We start from the raw sequence: 20,367 nt of genomic DNA on the forward strand, positions 1-20,367 counted from the left end.
TGGTACAGTTCTATATATGCTAACAATACTTGTAAAATTATTCCCATAACCTAAAAAATATTTAATGGACTGTCCCCTTTGACTTTAAAGGACCCATGTAATAAGATAAGAAAGCCTCTGAAACAGTACAATCTACTTTCTCACAGGCACTCAGGAAGTACTAGGTCCCTTTTCCCTTGTTTCTTTCAAGCAAAATCTTAAAGGATTTATCATTCTCACATTTATAACTTTAATTTGTTTTTCCTCTACTGACCTACCTGCATTTGGGGAAACCAGTTCTTTAAAAAAGACCAGACTGCAAGATCTTCACAGAGTCCATGTCTTTTTATAGCTTTGATTCCTCGTGCCTAAGTATTATGAATATACTCCTAAGTAAAGGCAAATTATCTTCTCCAAAAATCAAAAGAAAAAAAAATTGTACTGGTGAGACGGACAATCCATTTACAATATAATATAGAGCACATAGGACTAAGCACATGAAGTTGCAGGACCGAAATGAAGAAAAACTTCACTAAGAAACATACAAGTTTTAACCAAATGGACAGACACAGTGTGTTCCTGGAAAGCAACACTCAATACTATCAACAGGTCGGACCTCTCCTCACCTACAGTCCCGAGATAATACAGAGTCTTCATGTAATGCCGATTTAAATTCAACTGCAGAATTTTATGGCATGCTTATTAAACCTGAAGTGTTCTGGACCCTTCTCTAAACCGAGGATTAATTCTCTGTGATTCAAGTCCAGGAATCTCTTCAATAAGCACCGTATGAAGTTAAGAACCTTTGCATTAGTCCTGTTATCTACTAAAGTCTGACCTGAAGACCATTAACAAAGCAGATACAGACCATCCCCGACTTACTTGTTCAACTCAACCATTTTTTCGGCTTTGCGATGGTGTCAAAGCAAAATGCATTCAGCAGAGACTAGACATCCCACCTGGCACTGTACACTTTTCCTCGGCGCGTGGTATGTGACACAATACCCTCTCCTGCCACTGGCCATGGCAGAGCCGCAGCTCCCAGTCAGCCGCGGCAATCAGGAGGGTAAACAGCCGACACACCCACAACCCTCCAGTACCGCTACATGCCACTCTTTTTTTCCCCACTTTCAGGACAGTATTTGGCAAATCACATAATATTTAATACTCTGCCATAAAACAGGCTCTGTGTTAGATGATCTTGTCCAACAGGAGGCTAATGTTCAAGTGTTCTGAGGACGTTTAAGGCAGGCACAGCAAGCTATGACATTCAGGAGGCAGGTGTATTACAGTTTTAACATGATATCCTCAACTTACAATGGGTTTTGGGGGATGGGACCCCATCATAAGTCAAGGGAGACCTGTATTCATGAACTGATCTGACCACTTTGGGGGGTATTTTTTCTCCCCACCTTAGGAGACTGGCTAGAGGAGAATGCGACTGTGGCAACAGCAGCACCGGCGTCCCTGGAAAGCTGACCCAGTGCAGAACCTCATGCTGCATCCAGCTCTAGCAGAGAGAAGTGTGTATTTTAATAAACATCCAGATAATTTACATACTTATTAGTTTGATAACCAGTGTGTTAAAGAATAAGGCTCTCCAGAATGGTAATGTTTTACAAAATTAATATATCTTTAAAAAAGAAAAAAGCCATTCAAGTAAAGGGACATTCATATTCCTCTTGAACTTCCCTGTTCTAGCACCAGCCCCAAGGGTCCCTCATCATAACCCCCATTCATGAGACTGCAATGAAGTCACCATCTTTTGATTTTCCTTTATTTCCAGCCATGACATCTTTATCCGCATTTTTTTCCTATAGTGAAAGTCGGATATTAGATGTTTAATGCTTTCTTTTTTTTTTTTCCATAACTGCATTAACTACTTTTTTCTCCCCTTCTTACATTTCAAAACTCCTCCATTCATAAGCCTCGGTCTTAGGGTCTCAATCATCTCTCACCCATTTCACAGTTTCATTCTCACCAGAAATAGCAGAACTTTCTGAAAAGCACCAAAATTTTAGCCAATTCTTACACACTGCTATTAAATTTGTCTTTTCTTCCCAAATTCAGCATTATACTAACCTCTTCTTGGGACTCTTTGGCTTCGTGAGGGTAAAAACAGAAACCTACATCTTAAACTTTTCCCAGTTACCTCAATAAGGTCTGGGATTCTGCAACTCCAAGACCCATCCATAATCCGCCTTCTCAGACAGCCTCCAATGGTCTCTTCACCCAGCTACCACACTCCTGCATCTCACCCGAACTACAATTAGCTAACCATCAGATAGAGGCTCTTCCTATTTTTTTTCCCAACAATTTTTTTAGAGAGTACATGTGGGGGTTGGGGGCAGGCAGAAGGAGAGGGAGAGAGCATCTGAAGCAGGCTCCATCTCACCACTCCAAGATCATGACTTGAGCCAAAATCAAGAATCAGATGTTTAACCAGCTGAGCCCCCCAGGTGCCCCTCCAACAAATTCTAGTAAGTGGCTGTGCTAGGTTCTGGAACACATTTTAAGTAGGACACGGTATGTGTGAGTGTACAGTCTCTCGGGAGGAGAAAAACAAAAATATTGTGGCACATTGTGATGAACAATACAGTAAGGGCACTTATCACTGAGGTGGTAAAGGGTTGAAATGAAATTATATTTGATATGCCCTCAATCCAGCCTTCTTTTTTCACTTAAGCAGGCCCTGAAATTTCACTGTTTTAGGAAGACTTTCTAGATAAGAACTGACAACATTCGTCAGGAAATCTATCCCATAAACAGCATCACATATGTAACTCAAGCAAAACATGCAACCACTTAATCCACAAATCCAATTCCGTGGCTCCTTTATATCATCCCACTGAGGATTAGGGATACACAGTAAACAAGCACCCTGTATCTTCATCTTTGGAATGTATTACTACTTTATTTTAATACATGCTTTTGTATTGGTTATACTGTACAACCAAATAATACGCATTTTATTTGCAACCTCTATGAATGCTCAACTGAAAAATGTTCCTCAATCGATCACGGTTCCCAACCTGACATGTAGGAAATCCCCCAATTTGTAGTGGATTCTGCTCTGACAGCTCCTATCCACACTCTGGCTTTCAGAGTATTTCCCCTCACAAACAATCCTCCATCTGATGATGAGGTACTCAGGTCAACCTGCACTCTAACAGCGCTGTCGTGCCTTCATGCCCCTCTATAGAAACATCTCTGTGTGAACATTCAGAGTTCCAACGCGAGAAGCCGAGAATGCATCTCACTACACCCCTCGCACTGCAGGTTTTGCCCAGCCGACCACTGAGAAAGAGACTGCCCCAGATCCAAGCCACTAACAGTACCCAAGTAACTACAAGCAGCAACTCTAACAGGTTGTCTCCAGTTTCTACAGCGGTTCCTACTTTTACTGTGGTCATGTGTCCCTTGGAAATACAATGAAAGCCATAAGCCCCTGCCTAAGAAAAAAACACATGGCTGTCAATGAACCCCAGGTGAACTACCCCAACTGCGAAGTGTAGCGTCCATACAAACTGCACAGTCCAGACAAGTACTGTCCGATACATGTCCAACAAAATGTAATAAGACACATATGCAATTTCAAATTTTCTAGAGGACAAACACGGTGAATTTTAATAATACATTTTATCTAATGCAATACAACCAAAATACTATTATTTCAACATGTAAGCAATATTAAATATTAATAGTATCTTTTACATTCCTTTTTTCACATTAAGGCTTTGAAATCCCATGTGTATCTTACATATGTGACACACTCCAATTCAGCCCTGCCACATTTCAAGAAGTAGCCACATGCAGCTAGTGGACTGTGTGTTAGACAGCCTTGCTAAACTATACACCATCCAGCAACTCTTGAGCCCTTTGGGCTCAGGATCCATCACAAACCCAAGAGAGCTTTTGCTCCTATGGTCGTATCAATCCATATTACCATTTTAGAAATTAAAACTGAGAGGGGCACTCAGGTGGTGCAGTTGCTTACGCGTCCGACTCTTGATTTTGGCACAGGTCATGGTGTCAGGGTCGTGAGATCGAGCCTCACGTTGGGCTCTGCGCTCAGTGTGGAGTCTGTCTGACCCTCTCCCTCCCATGCTGCCTCGTGCCATGCTTACGTTCAAATGCACTTATACTCTCTCTCTCCAAAATAAATTTTTAGAAATTAAAACTGAGAATTTTTTAAATCTTTACTAACTCATTAAAATAATAGACATGACTTGTCAACATAAATAAATAGTTGTTATTTCTTAAAAATTTAGAGAGAGAAATGGCATGCTTCACATTTTTGCAAAGCTCTTTAATATTTGCCTTAGGAGAAGACTGCTGGATTCTCATATCGTTTCTGCAGTAAATCTCCTATCATAGGCTTGGGCCCAATAAAGCATATGAACAAAATCTAGCCTCACGCATACACAGAGGGAAAGGTGAAAACTATCTTAATAGTCTTTTCAAATAAGTACAGATACTCTTCTTCGCTATTCCAGCAAAACAAAACAGTAGTTTCTTAAAGGTTAGTTGCAAGTATCACTAAATTCTCGCACTGTTAAACTAAAATCCAATGGTCAGTTTCGTACTGTACATTTGTAACATCATACATTTGGAAAATATTATATCAGTTCACTAAGTTAAAGAGATCTTCCATTACACAATTTTTTCAAAAGAAAATAACATTATCATCTATCTCCTCAGAAAAGCCTACGTAATGGGAAGCTGTCAAGTCCACAATGGCAAATACAGTCTTCCAAAATTCTTATTTTCTTTTTGAAAGCTCAAATTCCATCATTAATAACATCTGTCAGGTGTTTTCCTTGAAGTGACAGCCTTACTTAATAGTGAAAATATCTGCCAAATACCCAGATCTAAATGAATCATAGTCTGTCAGTCATTCTTTCAAATAAAAATAGTGTTCTATGTAAAAGCAGCTGGTCTAGGACACAACTCAATCACCCACACACTTTTCCTCCATTATACTATCATACTTCATTATGCAGCACATGTTTTGTGTACACTTCCCGCTTCTTCATACATTAAAAAGATGTGTACTTACAAACGGCCAATAATAAAAACATGTAAAGATGTTCGATATCACTTATATTTAGGAAAATATGAATCAAAACTGCAATGATATGCCACTTCACATCCATTAGAATGGACTTTCATAAAAAGTTTAAAAACGCAAAATATCAGGTTTTAGTGAGGATGAGAAAAACTGGAACCTTTGTGCGTTGCTGGTGGGAATTTTTAAATAAAAATCCAGCTACTATGGAAAATAGAATGTAGGTCCTCAAAAAATTAAACACAGAAGTATCACATAAGCCAGCAATTCCACTTCTGGATATATACTAGAAAGAACTGAAAGCAGGGGCTTGAAAAGATCCTTGTGCACTCATGTTCACAACAACATTTACAATAGCCAGAAGGTAGAAACAACTCAAATGTGCCCATTGATGGATGAATAAACAATATGTGATATATACATACAACAGAATATTATTCACTTAATGGGAAATTCTGATACATGCTACAAAATGGATGAACTTTATTTCTAAGTGAAATAAGCCAGACACAAAAGGTGATTCTATTATAAGATGCACTCAGAATACTCAAATTCATAGAGACAGGAAGTAAAACAGTGTTTACCACAGGTTGGGGGAAAAAGGGATATGGGAAACTAGTGGTTAATAGGTACTGGGTTTCAGTTAGAGAAAATAAAGTTCTGGAGATCAGTAGTGGTAATGGTCACATAACAATGTGAGTGTACTTAATGCCACTTACTTAGCTGTAAACTTAAAAATGATTAAAATGGTAAATTTTATGTTATACACACTTTACCACAATCAAAAAAAAAAAAAAAAAGATGTACTCAAGAAGCCAAGATTGATAGGGTTTTTACAGCTTTATCCAGGATATTCTTAAGGGAAACTGGCTTTAAAAACAAAAACAGGGGCACCTGGGTGGCTCAGTTGGTTGGACAACTGCCTTCGGCTCAGGTCATGATCCTGGAGTCCCGGGATCAAGTCCTGCATTGGGCTCCCAGCTCCACGGGGAGTCTGCTTCTCCCTCTGACCTTCTCCCTCATGCTCTCCCTCACTGCCTCTCTCTCAATAAATAAACAGAATCTTTTTTAAAAAAATAAATTTAATTAATTAATTAATTTTTTAAAAACAATAAAAAAACTGAGTGCAAACTGTCTTGATTTGTGGTAAGATATTATAAAAGTTTTACCACCACCACTATTGCTTTTGGACCATCAACACAAATGCCAATGCAGTGTAAAATGTCTTGGTAGCATCATGAAAATAATTCTGACCTGAAAGCACGCCTCGAAGGGCCCTGGGGAATCCTTCCTCCTGGGGCCCACAAGCCGTATTTTAAGAACCATTACTGAGCCTGTTCTTTTTGAAAAGCCAATTAATGTTGGGGGAGGGGGGGGAGAAAAAGAAACATAAAAGATCACTTAGTTCTAGTTTTGTTTTTATTTGACCTTTTAAGATGAGAGAAACAAACAGGCTTAAATGCTGAGCAGACATGAGATATAATAAGAATTTTAAAAACCAGCAAAAAACAAGAAAAATCAGATAGTTGATAGAGAAAGAAACAGGGCAGATTAGATAAATCAGGGACACAGCCTCTGAAGTTGGGAGTAAAGGAGAAACAGATAATCAGAGGTAGAATGGGGTTGGGGGTATAATTTGATACAAAAAAGCTCTAAGGCTTCAAGATGTACAGCAGAGCATGCCAGCTGTAGTTAATACTGTATTCTATACTTGAAAGTTGCTGAAAGAGTAGATCTTAGAAGTTCTCATCACAAGAAAAAAAATTTGTAACTACACTAAAAATCAATGATGGATGTTAACCAGATTTACTGTGATCATTTTGCAATTTGTGCAAAGATGCAATCATTATATTATACACCTGAAACTAATGTTTATGTCAATTATATCTCAATTAAAAAAAAAAAAAAAAAAGCTCTCCTAGGGGCACCTGGGTGGCTCAGTGGGTTAAGTATCTGCCTTCGGCTCAGGTGATGATCTCAGGGTCCTGAGAACAGGCCCTACAGCAGGCTCCCTGCTTCTCTCTCCGCCATTCCTCCTCCCCTTCCCCCAACTCCTCCTGTTTGTGCTTGTTCTCCTCTTCCTCCTTGTCAAATAAATAAATAAAATCTTTAAAAATTAAAACATAAAATAAAATTAAAAAATTTTAAAAAGCTCTCCTCAGAAAAATCGAGACACTAGATATATGCTTCTTGATAATGACAGGAATAACTAGCATTTTAACCAAAAAATTTAGAAATTTTAATATTTTTAAATCATATATCAAGAACTCTTCTGACTTTTCACCTGTATGTGTATAAAAATATGCCATATGTATCACAGAAGCATTGTCATGTCATTTTTAAGAAAACTGTTTAATGATGCCATAGGCACTCATTTCTCCTGCAAACACTCAGAAGATCAGTATTCCAGGTGTAAGTCAAATGTATTTGTACCATGATCTAATAATATGAAAATCTGCCAAAACCTTGTTCCTCTTTATTTTAAATACATGTAGCACAAATTTGTTAAATGGAATGCAAAAAGGGATTTGACATGACAGCACTAAGCCTTAAAGTTCCTAAGTTTGAACCAGGAACCGAAGGAAGTAGAGAATAAGAATTCAGCTCGTCTCTTCTTTCACTTTCCTCATGTTTTATAGCAGTTCTAGATGTTGCCATGGTACATTCAACTGAAGGAGCTAGAGTCATGCGACTTTATGCTACTTACTTTACAGTTCGCAAATACATTATTTCATTTACGAATGAACATTTCTACGCCGAGACAAGAGACTCATTTTAGGGTAAGCTGCAATTTTATTTAGGAGATAACTGCGATTTTAAACTTTGTAAAAATTTTGTTTAAACTTTGTAAAATGAATCCTGACGTCCTAACAACTGCACCGCATGGTTTGATGGTCTCAGGGAAAAGCGAAGGGGAAAGCTTTAACTCCAAACTGGCTGGGAGCACCTCCTTCCACCTCAGCCTCTGCAGGCCCCCACGAATCCTCCAGCCGCCTCCAGAACAGTAAAAGTCCCCTAGTCCCTTAAGCCTCCTTCAAGTCCCCACTCCAATCAAAAGCCAATGCCTGTATGTGCACAGGAGCCAGTTAAGGAAGCCACATGTAGTGGAAAGAGTTTGAAGTCACAAGACCTAAATTCCTCCCTCCACAACACTAACAGTGTGACTCTGGGATGCACTAGCATTTTAAAGGAAAGACTGTTAATCCAACAATACCAGTTAGAATAATATTTCAAAATGTTTTCTGAAGACCTTACCCTCCATTTAGATTCTTGTACACCACCCAACGCCTTCATCCCTGTATTCAGTCTTCCAAAAAACAAAAATCAATGAACTGACGCCACAACATATGGCCATTAGTTCCGTTCTACTTTGAACACTACAGATTCGTACAGCACCTCGCAAACTTGCTTCCAATACTGCGCAAGGACAGAGTACCATCAGCAAAGTGACACAAACACAACATATACTTAAAAACAAAAAAACTCATGGATTTGTAACATTTCTTGAGTTGTCACCCCTAACAGCTAGTTTCAGTATATTTTAAAAATATATATCAATTTGAATTGAGATCCTTAGAATTCGTTTGGATTATACAAACGATATTTTGCTAAAAGATAAAAAATTAACAGATTTAACAATCCAGTTAACTATTCACTAGGATTTGAACTAGGCTAGCTGGTAAGAAAATAAAACAAAACAAAACTCTTCAGATCTCATTATTGCTTACAACACCAGTAAACTATCTTATAAACTTCTCCTATTGATCAGAGAAGAGACCATTAAAGGCCTATGTACAGAGAGCATATACACATCCTACTTCTGGAAAAATAACTCAAAACCTATGTCCTATTGATCATGAGTCAGTGCCATCATTTTTTTATATACAAAGAATAGACCATTAACATTCAGTAGGAGAGATTCTGTTATGCAGGCAAGAGAATGAAAAAGTGGGTCATGGCCAGTGATGCATAATCCCACTCCCTAATAAGAGTCCTGACAATATTCATTAAGTAAAATATTTTACTATATTATATGTAAATCATTTAATACTAATATCTTAATGATTCCAGAATGAATAGTAAAATCTAGACCAACCACACACAATCTCATTCAAAAGAGAATACTTAAAAGTGTAAAAAGCTCCAGCCAGCTCTAACAATAACCCAGGCACAAAAAATTAAGGAAAATAAGTAAACACAGCAATTAGACAGGGGAAGTGGTGTGTTGGAAACCTCTCTCCCAAACCAAAGAAGGAACAGAATGTCGAGGGTGATAATGATTAGTTATTAACAGAACTGCATGAAGCCTTGGTTTGCTCCCTCTGGTCTCTTATGCCAGGCTTACAAATTCCCTAATCTAAAAGAAAACTGAAGTCTCTCTACTGAGAAAAGCACCTCCAGTATTAGACATACTAGTTAGAGGGGTCCCGCAAGGTCATAATCGAGTAGTTTCTTCCCCAGGGCACTGAGGATACGAGATCCCCTTCTTCTTCATTCTCTTTCTCTCAGACAGCAGTTCTCCCATTAAGCCTTGGTAACTATCAACCTCTCAAGAGAAACCCATAGCCAGTTGAGCATTTCCAACATTGTCACTGTAAGATTAGGTATTTGGAACACATACTTTAGTCCTGTCTATCCTCTCTGTCCCACAGTAGTGACTCTCTCTAAAGCCGACATGGGTCAAGGGAACTCGGCTAGAACACTGTGGAGAGTCACACCTAGTAAGAGGAGCAACGCACAAAACAAAGATAGACTATTTGTGTAATAACTACAGAAATGAAACAGGCCAGGAATCCAGAAATAAATCTGGTAGTATTTTTTTTCATTCATCTAGATAATGCTGTACCTGTATTATCAGCAAATATCTCTACTTATTTCAGTTTCTGAAAAATGGGGCCATTTCTGAAAAATGGGGCCAACCTACTCCCAAGCATCAGCCAAACTTGGATATGTCAAGTATGTTGTTCTCCAATTGTTTTAAATAGTAAATGTTTACAGGCCTCTGGCTGCTTTTCAGTTCAAAAATTTAATCTCTTACAAATGTACCAAATACCTACATGAGTACAGCGCCCTAAGAGAAAAGAGATAAGAGATAAAATGGATACAAGTCAAATCTTAAAGGAACTTCTAATCCTGCAGTAGAGGAAACTTTGTATTACACATTGTCTTCGAACAGAACAAAGCTGCCACAAGTAAGGGCAAAAGGAGCAACAGTTACAACACAGAGCCTCGGAGGAAGGCAGGATTACCCTCACTTGGTTGCACACAGGGGTTTCATAGAAAAATAAAGACTGCAAGAAAGTAACTGTATTTTAACTGTATCCTACAAGATACATTTAAAATAGAGTGGGGAGGCAGGTGTCTGCATCCCAGGCAATGTAACAACATAAACTGAAAAACAGGAATGTCAAAGCAAGAGTAAAGCACAGGAAATGTCAAGTCCTAGGGTTGGAGTGAGAGAGGGATTAAGACCTGCGTTGGGCATTGGGGTCCCACCGCACAGGGCCTTGAATCCCAGAGTAATGAGTTGGGCAAATGATCAGAAGTCTACTTCAGGAAGAAAAACTGGGAGGAATACAAGAGGTGATTTGGTAAATAAAAGGGGAGGAACAGTCTGAGTGAAAACCCAATTCTGTAAGAGCTAGTAAGGACCCCAAACTAGAGGGGAGCCTGGGTGGCTCAGCAGGCTGCCTTTGGCTGGAGTCAGATCCCAGGGTCCTGGGGTTGAGGCCCACGTCGGGTTCTCTGCTCAGTGGGAGAGCCTGCTCTCCCTCTCCCTGCTGCTCCCCCTGCTTGTGCTGTCAAATACATAAATAAAAATATATTTTTTTAAAAAGGTCGGGGGTGGGGGGGGGGGTCCAAACTAGAACTGACAGCACTGGAAACAAAAGTCGCCAACTCTTCACATATTAGCACGGGTAAACTTTCAATCCACGAACTAAGAGAAAGTACTGTTTAAGACAAAGTACTGTCGTAGCTCTTCCTTATACATTCTTTCCAAAATAAAACTTGAAAAACACGAAAATTTCTTTACCTCCAGATACCCTCCAAAATATGAGTCACTTGGAGAACACAAAGGATTAAAATGATAAAAGAATCTATTAAGGTGGCATATCCTTTGAAACTAAATAGTACTCTGAAATGCCACAGGATTTTATCTGAGCACCAATCCCCTTATCTTAAAGGGTACTAAATAAGGCAACTTCCTAGAAAGGACTTTTTCACAAGGATTAAGAAATAATTGTATACTGTGGGATAAAAAAATAAATTGCTAATCTATACTTGTCAAAGAACTCAAATGCATGATTATCACACATAATCCTTTCATTATGGTCTCGGTCCTAAACCTGTTCTCTTCATCCCTCCTTTCCCATGCTCCTCTCAGATCAGAGAAGCAGGAAGAATCCATTACACAAACAGAATGGGAGAATGCTAAAATGGAAAAAGATGTTACAGATTCATTTTTATCCACTTCATTTTTTCTTAAGGAGAGTGAAATCAAAATGTCACAATGCAAGTCAGTAGCGTAACAGAATATCAGCTGGCCCAGCTCCAAGTTTTGCCCTTTTTTTTAAAATAGCTGCCTCCAAGAAGGCCCCATTTTGAAGATTTAATGAAAAGTTAAAATAGGCAAATCGGCAGCAACAACTGTTTCATATTTTTTAATAATATTCACTGCAAAATGCCTCTCTAAAAGCTACATCCCAAACTATGCCCTTAAACTTTACTGGAATTCTACAAGACAAGAACCAAAAATTCCAAAATAAAAGTATCTGTGTAAAAGCCCAATACAACCACTTTCCTGCAGAGACGTGAGCCGGTTAGCAGAAATGTGCTGACTGACCTCATTTGTAAAGATGATACACACAGACAAAGACTCTCCAAATTAAGTACGTGCCCAACTACTTAAAACAGTTCGGTCATTAACCACTCAACTTCCCAACTCAGTTTCCTAAAAATAGTAGACTTGTGAGTAGATGGATGATTCACGAGACGGATCCAGGATAAAACCAAGAATAAACAGTCACAGCTCCTTCTGATGAAACCTTTCTATAGCTTTGAAATCACCACTCAGGATTCTTAATTTCAGAATTCCAAGTCAAACCCTGACTCCTTTTGATAGCTACCAAATAGGTTCTAATAAATGTTGTACTTCAAATTTTGACCCAAAAAAAGGGGGTAGAGAAGGAGTTAAAGAGAACAAGATAATGCACAAGTAAGATAGTAAAGCCCACTAAAGGTCCAGAATCAACCTAAGGACAAACAATTCCACCTCGCAGTATGTGCCGTAACATGAGTAACGTCAGGGACCTTCTCTATTTTTCCCTCCTGCAGATCCCATAATGGAAAGATGCTAACAAGTATTAACTTATTTCTTATTTATTTAAAAAATAAATAACCAAAGTCAACCTTCCTGAACTGCTCAGCATGACAAAGTCAGTATTAACCGAACAAAGCTGACTGTAGCTAAAAGCAAAGAAATATGATGTTAGTGCAATTTAGCACTTTTTTGGACATAAATGCATAATTTCCACACTTTTTTCAAAATATTGAAAATTGGGAATTGCTTTAGTGTCCTTGAATAAAACTGCCACTTCTAGAGAAAACAGCAATCAAAATTATCTATCAAACAGTTATCAAAATTATCCCCACAATGATAACATATCACACAAGCGAAGCGTGTGAGAGTCTATGTAATGTCTTTTGCTACAAATCACTTTCATCTCATCGTCAAAGAGTATGCTGCTATCAAGGTAAAAATTCTATATAGCTGATTGAAACTGAAAAGTTATATATTGCTAATGACATAAAATATTTATCTAATTAAAATAATTCAAAATGTTTACAACTATAATTCAAGATAAATTCAAGATAAATACCTACTCTACAAACAAATTACCACAAATCCAGAAGCAGATTTCACAGAAAGCTGATAACCAAATCTGAACCTAAAACTGGCCCACATTTATTGAAAGACTTGGCATGCACTGTTAAGGACTATCCTACATTATCTGCTTAACAGCACATATTACCTATTACTCTTCATAATAAATATTAACTCCATCTTATAAAAGAGGAAATGATGCTTTCTGAGAGTTTAATTCAACTACAACAACAACAACAAAATTGCGGACAGAAACTAAAGACACGGAGATAAACGAGAACCTGCCCTCAAAGAGCTCATTGTCAAAAACCAATTATATTACACACAACTGCACGTAACGATACTTTCCTTCTTTAAATTCAGCCACCTTTGCAAAATAAAGAAAAATATGCCAACAGAGAAAGATAACTCTAAGAGGACATTCAGGTTATCTTCCTTTGAGGTTTCAAGGAGGCTAACTAAAATAACACTTAGCCTTAAATGCTGTCTTCAAAAGTTTGTCTTCACTTATATGTGATTGTTGAACCACTATACCATACACCTGAAATTAATAAAACACTGTATATTAACTATGTCGGAATTAAAATTAAAAAATATATAAATAAATCCCACATTTTTTTAAAAAAAGAGGTACATCTTATACTACCATGATGCTGACTTCTCCTGTTTCTAGTTTTTTGTTTTGTTTTGTTTTTTTAAGATTTTTTTTTTTTATTTGACAGAAAGGGAGAGAACATAGCAGGGGGAGGGGCAGAAGGAGAGGGAGAAGCAGGCTCCCCACCAAGCAGAGAGCCTGATGAGGGGCTTAATCCCAGGACCCTGGGATCATGACCTGAGTGGAAAGCAGACAGAAGCTTAACTGACTGAGCCAACCAAGCATCCGTGTTTCCAGTTTTTGGCTGATGAATAAAGGTGCTGTAAACATGAATGTGCAGGTTTATAAAAAAGAAAAAGTCTGTCTTCGCACAAGTATTCAGGGTCCCCTGACCTAAGCAGAAGACCTCTGATGGGACAAGAACTAAAGAGCCCTCCCTCGGTGCTTTTCAATTTGCGAATTAGGTCTTAAATTCTACGGAAGAACTCCATCTGTGTTCATTTAAAAAAAAATTTTTTTTTAAAGTCAAAATTTGTTTCCTTTGTAAAGAATTTGAAGGTCCTTAATATGACAAGGCAATTTGTGTGATTTAAAAAGCAATTAATAGACAGTAATTCTAGCCTCAAGAATTTTACTATCTGCTAAGGGAAATGAGACAGGAACAATAACCACCTTAGTATTTCTACGTGCTTACATAATTGTATCTCAAGACAAAAGATTAAATGTGATAAGAAGGAAAAAGCAAATAAATAGCTACAAATGTCCATAGGAAGAAGGGAGTGATCCTAACTAGCAGTGAGACGACTAGGCTTACACAGGCAAAGGTAGTGATAGGTAAGGAACAGGGAATGGCACACGGTGGCTGGAGCAGAGTATTATCAGGAAATAACCAGAGCTCAGATTTAGAAGGTAGGTTAGGAACTGGGGTGGGGCGGGGCGCCTGGCTGGCTGAGCCCAAGGAGCCTGTGACTCTTGATCTTAGGATTGAGTTCAAGCCCGAAGTTGGGTGTAAAGATTACTTAAAAATAAAATCTGGAAAGAAAAATAATAATAACTAAGCATGAGTAAGTGTGAGTGTGTGGCCAAAAACTGGGATCAAGATGACACACAAGTCACTCCCTCCTTTTCAAAGCACCGTGTTCTCCGGGCCCTCTTCATACCTCCTTGCAGCTCCTGCTTACTCTAAATCAGCCCTTCTTGAGGTATGGTTTCTGGACCAGCAGCAGCAGCACCAGTGAGCAAGTTGTTAGAAATGAAAATTATGGGCCGCACCCAGACATACAGAACCAAACCGTGGGGGCTCAGGCTCAGGAACCTGGGGCTTACCAAGCCCCCCAAATGATTCCGATGAACACTAATGTTTAAGGCCAGTGTTCTACCAGAGTCCTTCAGCGAGAGCCTTCTCATTCTATACACTCTCCCTACATTCTCCTCTCCCGGGCCTTTCAATAACAGCCAAATGTTCACTTACCAAAAAATACCTCTCTCTAAACCCAGACACCTTTGCTGAGCACCAGACCACACATTCAGCTTCCCACTCAACGCTGATTTCCTCCCAGACAGCTCAACTACACATGTCTGGAACTCCTGGATGTCCTCCTAACTCTTCTCCCTCCCCACAAAAAGTCTGTTCCTTCTCTCCTCTTCCCCATCTCAGCAAATGGTACCTCAGCCCAAGAGCTGCATCAGTCATTCTTCCCAGTTCCTACAATACCCTCCCCCAACCCAATCTATCACCAGGTCTTCCCACTTGAGCACTCTTCTCCATTCCCACTGCCACCATCTTAACCAGCCATCGAATCTGTCCGCCTCTCGACCAGTCTCTACAGAGCAATCACCATGATCTTGTCAAAGGGCAAATCAGAGCCTATAACTGCCCCAATCCTTCAGTAGCTTCGCATTGCATTTTCAGATAAAACCTAAAATCCTAAAGTCCTGGACCCTGGTCATCTTTCCAACATCATCTTGGTCCTTCCTCCAAAGGGATTCAATCATTACATTCCCCAGCTCTGGGCATATTTCAGTTCCTGAAACTTCCTCACACAGAGACTTCTCCGTTTGTGACATACCCCACACCACCCCCACCTTCACACCTTCGCACACTGCCTTTACCTAATTTTTCTCATGCTTCATATTTCTGGCAAAATACCAAAAAAGGTCTTCCTTGATCCTTCAGTATAAACTGAATCAGTTATTTTCTCACTAAACCCTGTGCTTTCTTCTCGTGACAACTATTAAAATTATCTACACGACGTGATGATTTTTTGTTTAACCTTTATCTTCTATATTAGGCTGGAAATTCCACAAGGACAAAGAAATATCTGTTTCATTTTCCATTGTATAAATAATGACTAGTACAGAGCCTGGCACACGAAAGGCATTTCATAAGTAGTTACGGGGCAGTAAGACTCGTCATTATTTCTGTTAAATCCTCCCCTTCTGTCCTCTCACAAACTGACTTACAAGTTACTGGGAAGCCAAGACAATTTCTGCTTAAGAAGTATCATGCTTAAATCCCTCATTTTCAGATTGATTTACATGGCAAAATCAAATGTATTTTACTACCTTCCTGTAAAATTAACAGTAAGAAGTGGCTAACACTTAGCCTATATTAACTGACCCTAATCTAAGCAGTTAACCGGAGAGCTACTGAGCTCCTTCCACAGAACTCTCTAGCAAATTCCTGGTCTCACCGTTACCTGCACTGACAGCACCAACAACCCCCATGCCCGTGACAGAAAGTCTCATCCTTACCCGTGAAACTGTATGCAAAATACCATTCCTATCCAGACCCAAGAACCTCATAATTAGATGACCTCAACGAATTATGATAGTGTCCCAGTCCCCTGGTTCCACATTTATTTAAGCACTTTGTACCAAACACATTTAGAACAACACAGAACCAAACACATTGAGAACCTTATCAATCAACATTAAATGCTCTGACTAGCATGTGACCAAAAAGCCAGTCCTATGTTTTGTTAGAATTTAAAGAGTACACTGAAATACATATGCTTGACACTCTGACTCTGTTTCAAGCTTAAATTTACATATGGCTCTATCAGATTCCTATAGGCCCAAATTGGATTTAGTTAGCATGCACTCCTGAAACGAAAGTGTTTTTGAAAAAAACATGAAAGTGCTCCACGGTATTAGTTCTCTAAACTTTGAGCAGAAATTAAAAAGGTATAAGGTGTAATAAGCATTTCAAACATACACATGCTTAACTAGAGACAATGATACAAGTACCTATTTCAGAGAAGAAACTACTCCCAACAGTTTAAACATACAACATAAGTATATATCTGAGAATCTGCTTATTTCTTTAAATAAATATATAATATATAAATATGTACTTACATGTATACATGTGACCTAATATCTATACTCAGAAATATTATGCGTGCGTATGTATACATACATATACACATACATACATAGGAGATTGCCACTATTTGGGGACTCCATATTTGTAAATTCACGTAGTCACTAAAATTTATCTGTATTCCCAAAAATCAATACAATGGCATTTTCAAGATCATTTGCAGACATAAGCACAGTGCTGAAAATTTTGAGAAGGCTGGCTGGACACAACAAGATACCTTTCTGCCTTGTTTATAAACAAGGGCCCTTTTTGAAATCTGTTTAGTGCCATGTTTTTCTCATTTTTGTGCTTTTTATTGATTTCATTTTTTAAAATGGCCCAAGCATAGTGCCAAAGTGTCATCTATTCCTAAGCTCAAGGAGGCTGCACTGTTCCTTACAGAGAAAATAATGTGTCTTAGATAAGCTTTATTTAGAAATGAGTTACAGCGCTGTAAGCCGTAAGTTCAGTTTTAATGAGTCAACAATACATGTTAAAAAAGATCTTTAAACAGAAACCCACATAAAACAAAAATGACAAAAATGTTGTCAACAGGGGCTTGCAGGACTGCACACCTGTATTTCTAAAGGGCAGTGGTTCAGTACTTACTCACTGCGCCATGACTTTATAAAACACAACTACTCTGAACAATGAGAGGCAAGTATGTAAATACAAACAACTACACTTAGAAAGAGGAGAGAGAATATGAGACAGAGAGAAAGAATCGTAGATTTACTGAAGACTCAAAGACACTACAGAGGTCACTCTGAACAAGATGCCTCAGGGCAGGGCACAGCACCTACAGTATTGGCCCTGTTTAAACAAGGACCCAAAGCAAAAAAAAAAAAAAAAAAAAAGGAGCCTACCAAGTTCATTTTTTCATTTTTTGGTCTTTGTTTTTATTCCTTGTCCCACTAAATGGTATACCTCTGCCCAACTCAGGTACTCTAAACTTTAATGCCTTTCCACACCACTTGCCCTCACCTTGTAATTCAGCACATGTATCTGTCAATTACTGAACGATCATTCTTGAGTATGAACCAGACTTTGCGTTTAAACATCCTGTCTAAATTATTTGGAAAAAAGAGGATATTAAGCATTTGAAGTAAGAAGAAACTGTCAGGATAAAAAAGTAAACTGAATACGGGTAATTTCAGTTGTATGTGTAAAGAGAAAAGAAATACACAAGGGAAGAAAGTCTGCCCTCCCATCCAAGGACTACGAAATAAAAGTCTAATCCAAGAGCTGGAGGGTCAGGAAGGGAAGTCCCACCTTCCAAAACAGCTTCTTCAGCTCCTGCTTCGTCCTAGCACTTGGTTACGGAGTTTCCCAAGAAAAATGGCAAAATTTATAGCAGAAGCTAGTAGAACACTCTAACAGTGACATTAGTCCTTAACTGCTTTTTAATGTTTTGTGGCTGAATGAACACTCCCTTTGAAATTCTTATTTTCATTTTCCAAAATTACTTAACTTTTCCTGAAAATGACTTGCTTAGGGTAATGATAGGATATGCTTAGGGCAGTGATAGAAGCCACAAATCCAAAATCTAGTTTGATGAAATGTCAATGCTTTCTTTCCACTTTATAAAAAAACCCATCTGGGATTTTGTGAAATGAAGTGACTCTAATACTACTCAAGCCACACTTCCATTAGTCACTACAATTCAAAGTGTAAGTGCAGCATTAACTTAACAGCCATGTCTTCTTAAAAGCCACAACTCGATCTAAACCAACATTTGACATCCAGGTATAACAAAGAACTAGGAAATTTTACATGCAGTAAATCTATCAAAACCAATGACCACATATATTCATTCCTCTGAAAAGCTAAGGCTCCTTCTCCCCCCTCCAAGGTGTGCCTAGGCTCCTCACTAGAGGCAGTGGCTTGTAAAACGACGACACCCATCCCCGAAAAAGTCAGCATTTCTTTCTCTTTAAATATTTTATAGACAAAAACCTTCAGATTTTTTTTTTTTGCACTAATGCATTATTGTTTATGGCATTTCAGAAAGCCCAAGTGGAATCTCCGTCTGCTGCGTCCAAACCACAGCAGCGTCCGACTTTCAGAGCCAGAACCGCTCCCTCCAACTCTCCCAACCAGGAGCGCGACGGACGGTCCGTCGGCCGACTGCCCGCTGTGCGTCCTCACCGGTCCTCACCGGTCCGGTTCCGCGGGAGGCGCTCCAGCTCCAGGAAGCCTCCGCGCGCCGCTCGCACGGGAAACCACACCGGAGCGCGGGGCGGCGCTTCCCCGGCGCGAGCTCCGCCGCCCGAGCCCCGATCGGCCGCCGGCGCCCGGGACCGGTGACGAGGGCGGGACGCGCAGCCGGGCGGGCCGGAGTCCGCGCGCCCCCCCGACCCGGTCTCCAGCGCCAGAGACGCCCCGAGGGCACGAAGAGCCGCGGTCCGACGCCGGTTCCGGACGGGACGAGCGGACTCCGAGCCCACGCGCTGCCCCGGGCTCCCGCCGACCCACCGCGGGGACCGCGCCGGCCGCACACCAGCGCGCAGAGCGGCGCCGGCTTCCCCGGGGACCCAGCGGCGCGACCGCGGCTCGACCTCGGGGTCCGCAGGGTCCTCACCCCGCAGCGCGGGCGGAGACCGGGGCGGAGGCCGAAGCGCCACCGCGGGCGGGGCAGAGCCTCGATCCGCACGACCGGCCCCTCGGCGGGTCCCCGGCCCCGACGCGCCCCGCTCACCCCTCGCGCCGCGGGACCGGAGCCCGGCCGGGAGAGCGGGGCCGACCCAGCCCGGCCGCTCGTCACGGCCCCCGCGGCCCGGGGCAGGAGCGGGGAGAGCGCGCCGAGCGGGCGAGCCCCGGGCCGGGCGGGCGAGCCCCGGGCCGGGCGGACGCCGCCAGCCGCCGCCCCACGCCGGCCCCCCTCACCTGCGGCCGAACCCCCGCGCCCCTACCTTCGGCCAGCGACTCCTCCAGGGTGACCTGGTAGCGGCCGACGGCGAACACGCGGACCCCCACGGACGAGCCGCCGCCGCCGGAGCCGGCCCCGGGCCCGCCGGCCGAGCTCCCCGCCGCGCCGCCGCCGCCGCCCTCCGACTTGGGCATCCGCGAGAACTTCTTCATGGTCCCGCCGGCGCGCTGGGGGGCGCGGGGCGCGCGAGGGCGAGCGCGGGAGCGGGTCCGCGGCCCGGCGCGCGGCCGGCCGTCCGCGAGGGGTCGCCGCCCTCGCCCGTGCGAGCGTCCGTGCGCGCTGCGGCCCGGCGGCCTCACATCCCGCGCGCGAGCGCACCGCGCCGGCCCCGCCGCCCGCTCCGCCGCTCCGCTGCAGCTGCCCGGCTCCCGCAGAGCGCGGCGGGGAGGGCGGGGCCGGGGCGGGGCGGGGCGCGAGGGGGCGGGGCCGGCGCGGGGGCGACGCCGCCGCCTCCGCGAGCGCCCCGGGCGCCCCAGCCGCCCCTCGACGCGTCGGGAGCGCGGGCCGGGGAGGGGGCGGCGCCGGGGAGGGAGACGGGGAAGGGGCG

The 20,367-nt window shown here is 41.7% G+C and overlaps 1 protein-coding gene across 2 annotated transcripts in view; it reads right to left on the reverse strand.

Moving 5' to 3' along the window:
• Nucleotides 1–19,972, reverse strand: part of BMP2K (BMP2 inducible kinase) — a gene marked incomplete at its 5' end in the record, with an annotated part of 123,944 nt that extends 103,972 nt beyond the window's left edge. For both annotated transcript variants that reach the window (XM_082726537.1, XM_082726536.1), the window contains one exon: nt 19,804–19,972. In XM_082726537.1, coding sequence (XP_082582663.1) covers nt 19,804–19,972 — 169 coding nt within the window. The remainder of the gene's footprint in view (nt 1–19,803) is intronic.
• Between the last annotated feature and the right edge of the window lie 395 nt (nt 19,973–20,367).

The sequence above is a fragment of the Mustela nivalis genome (assembly GCF_964662115.1).
Source record: "Mustela nivalis genome assembly, chromosome: 4".
In the NCBI taxonomy this organism is placed as follows: domain Eukaryota; kingdom Metazoa; phylum Chordata; class Mammalia; order Carnivora; family Mustelidae; genus Mustela; species Mustela nivalis.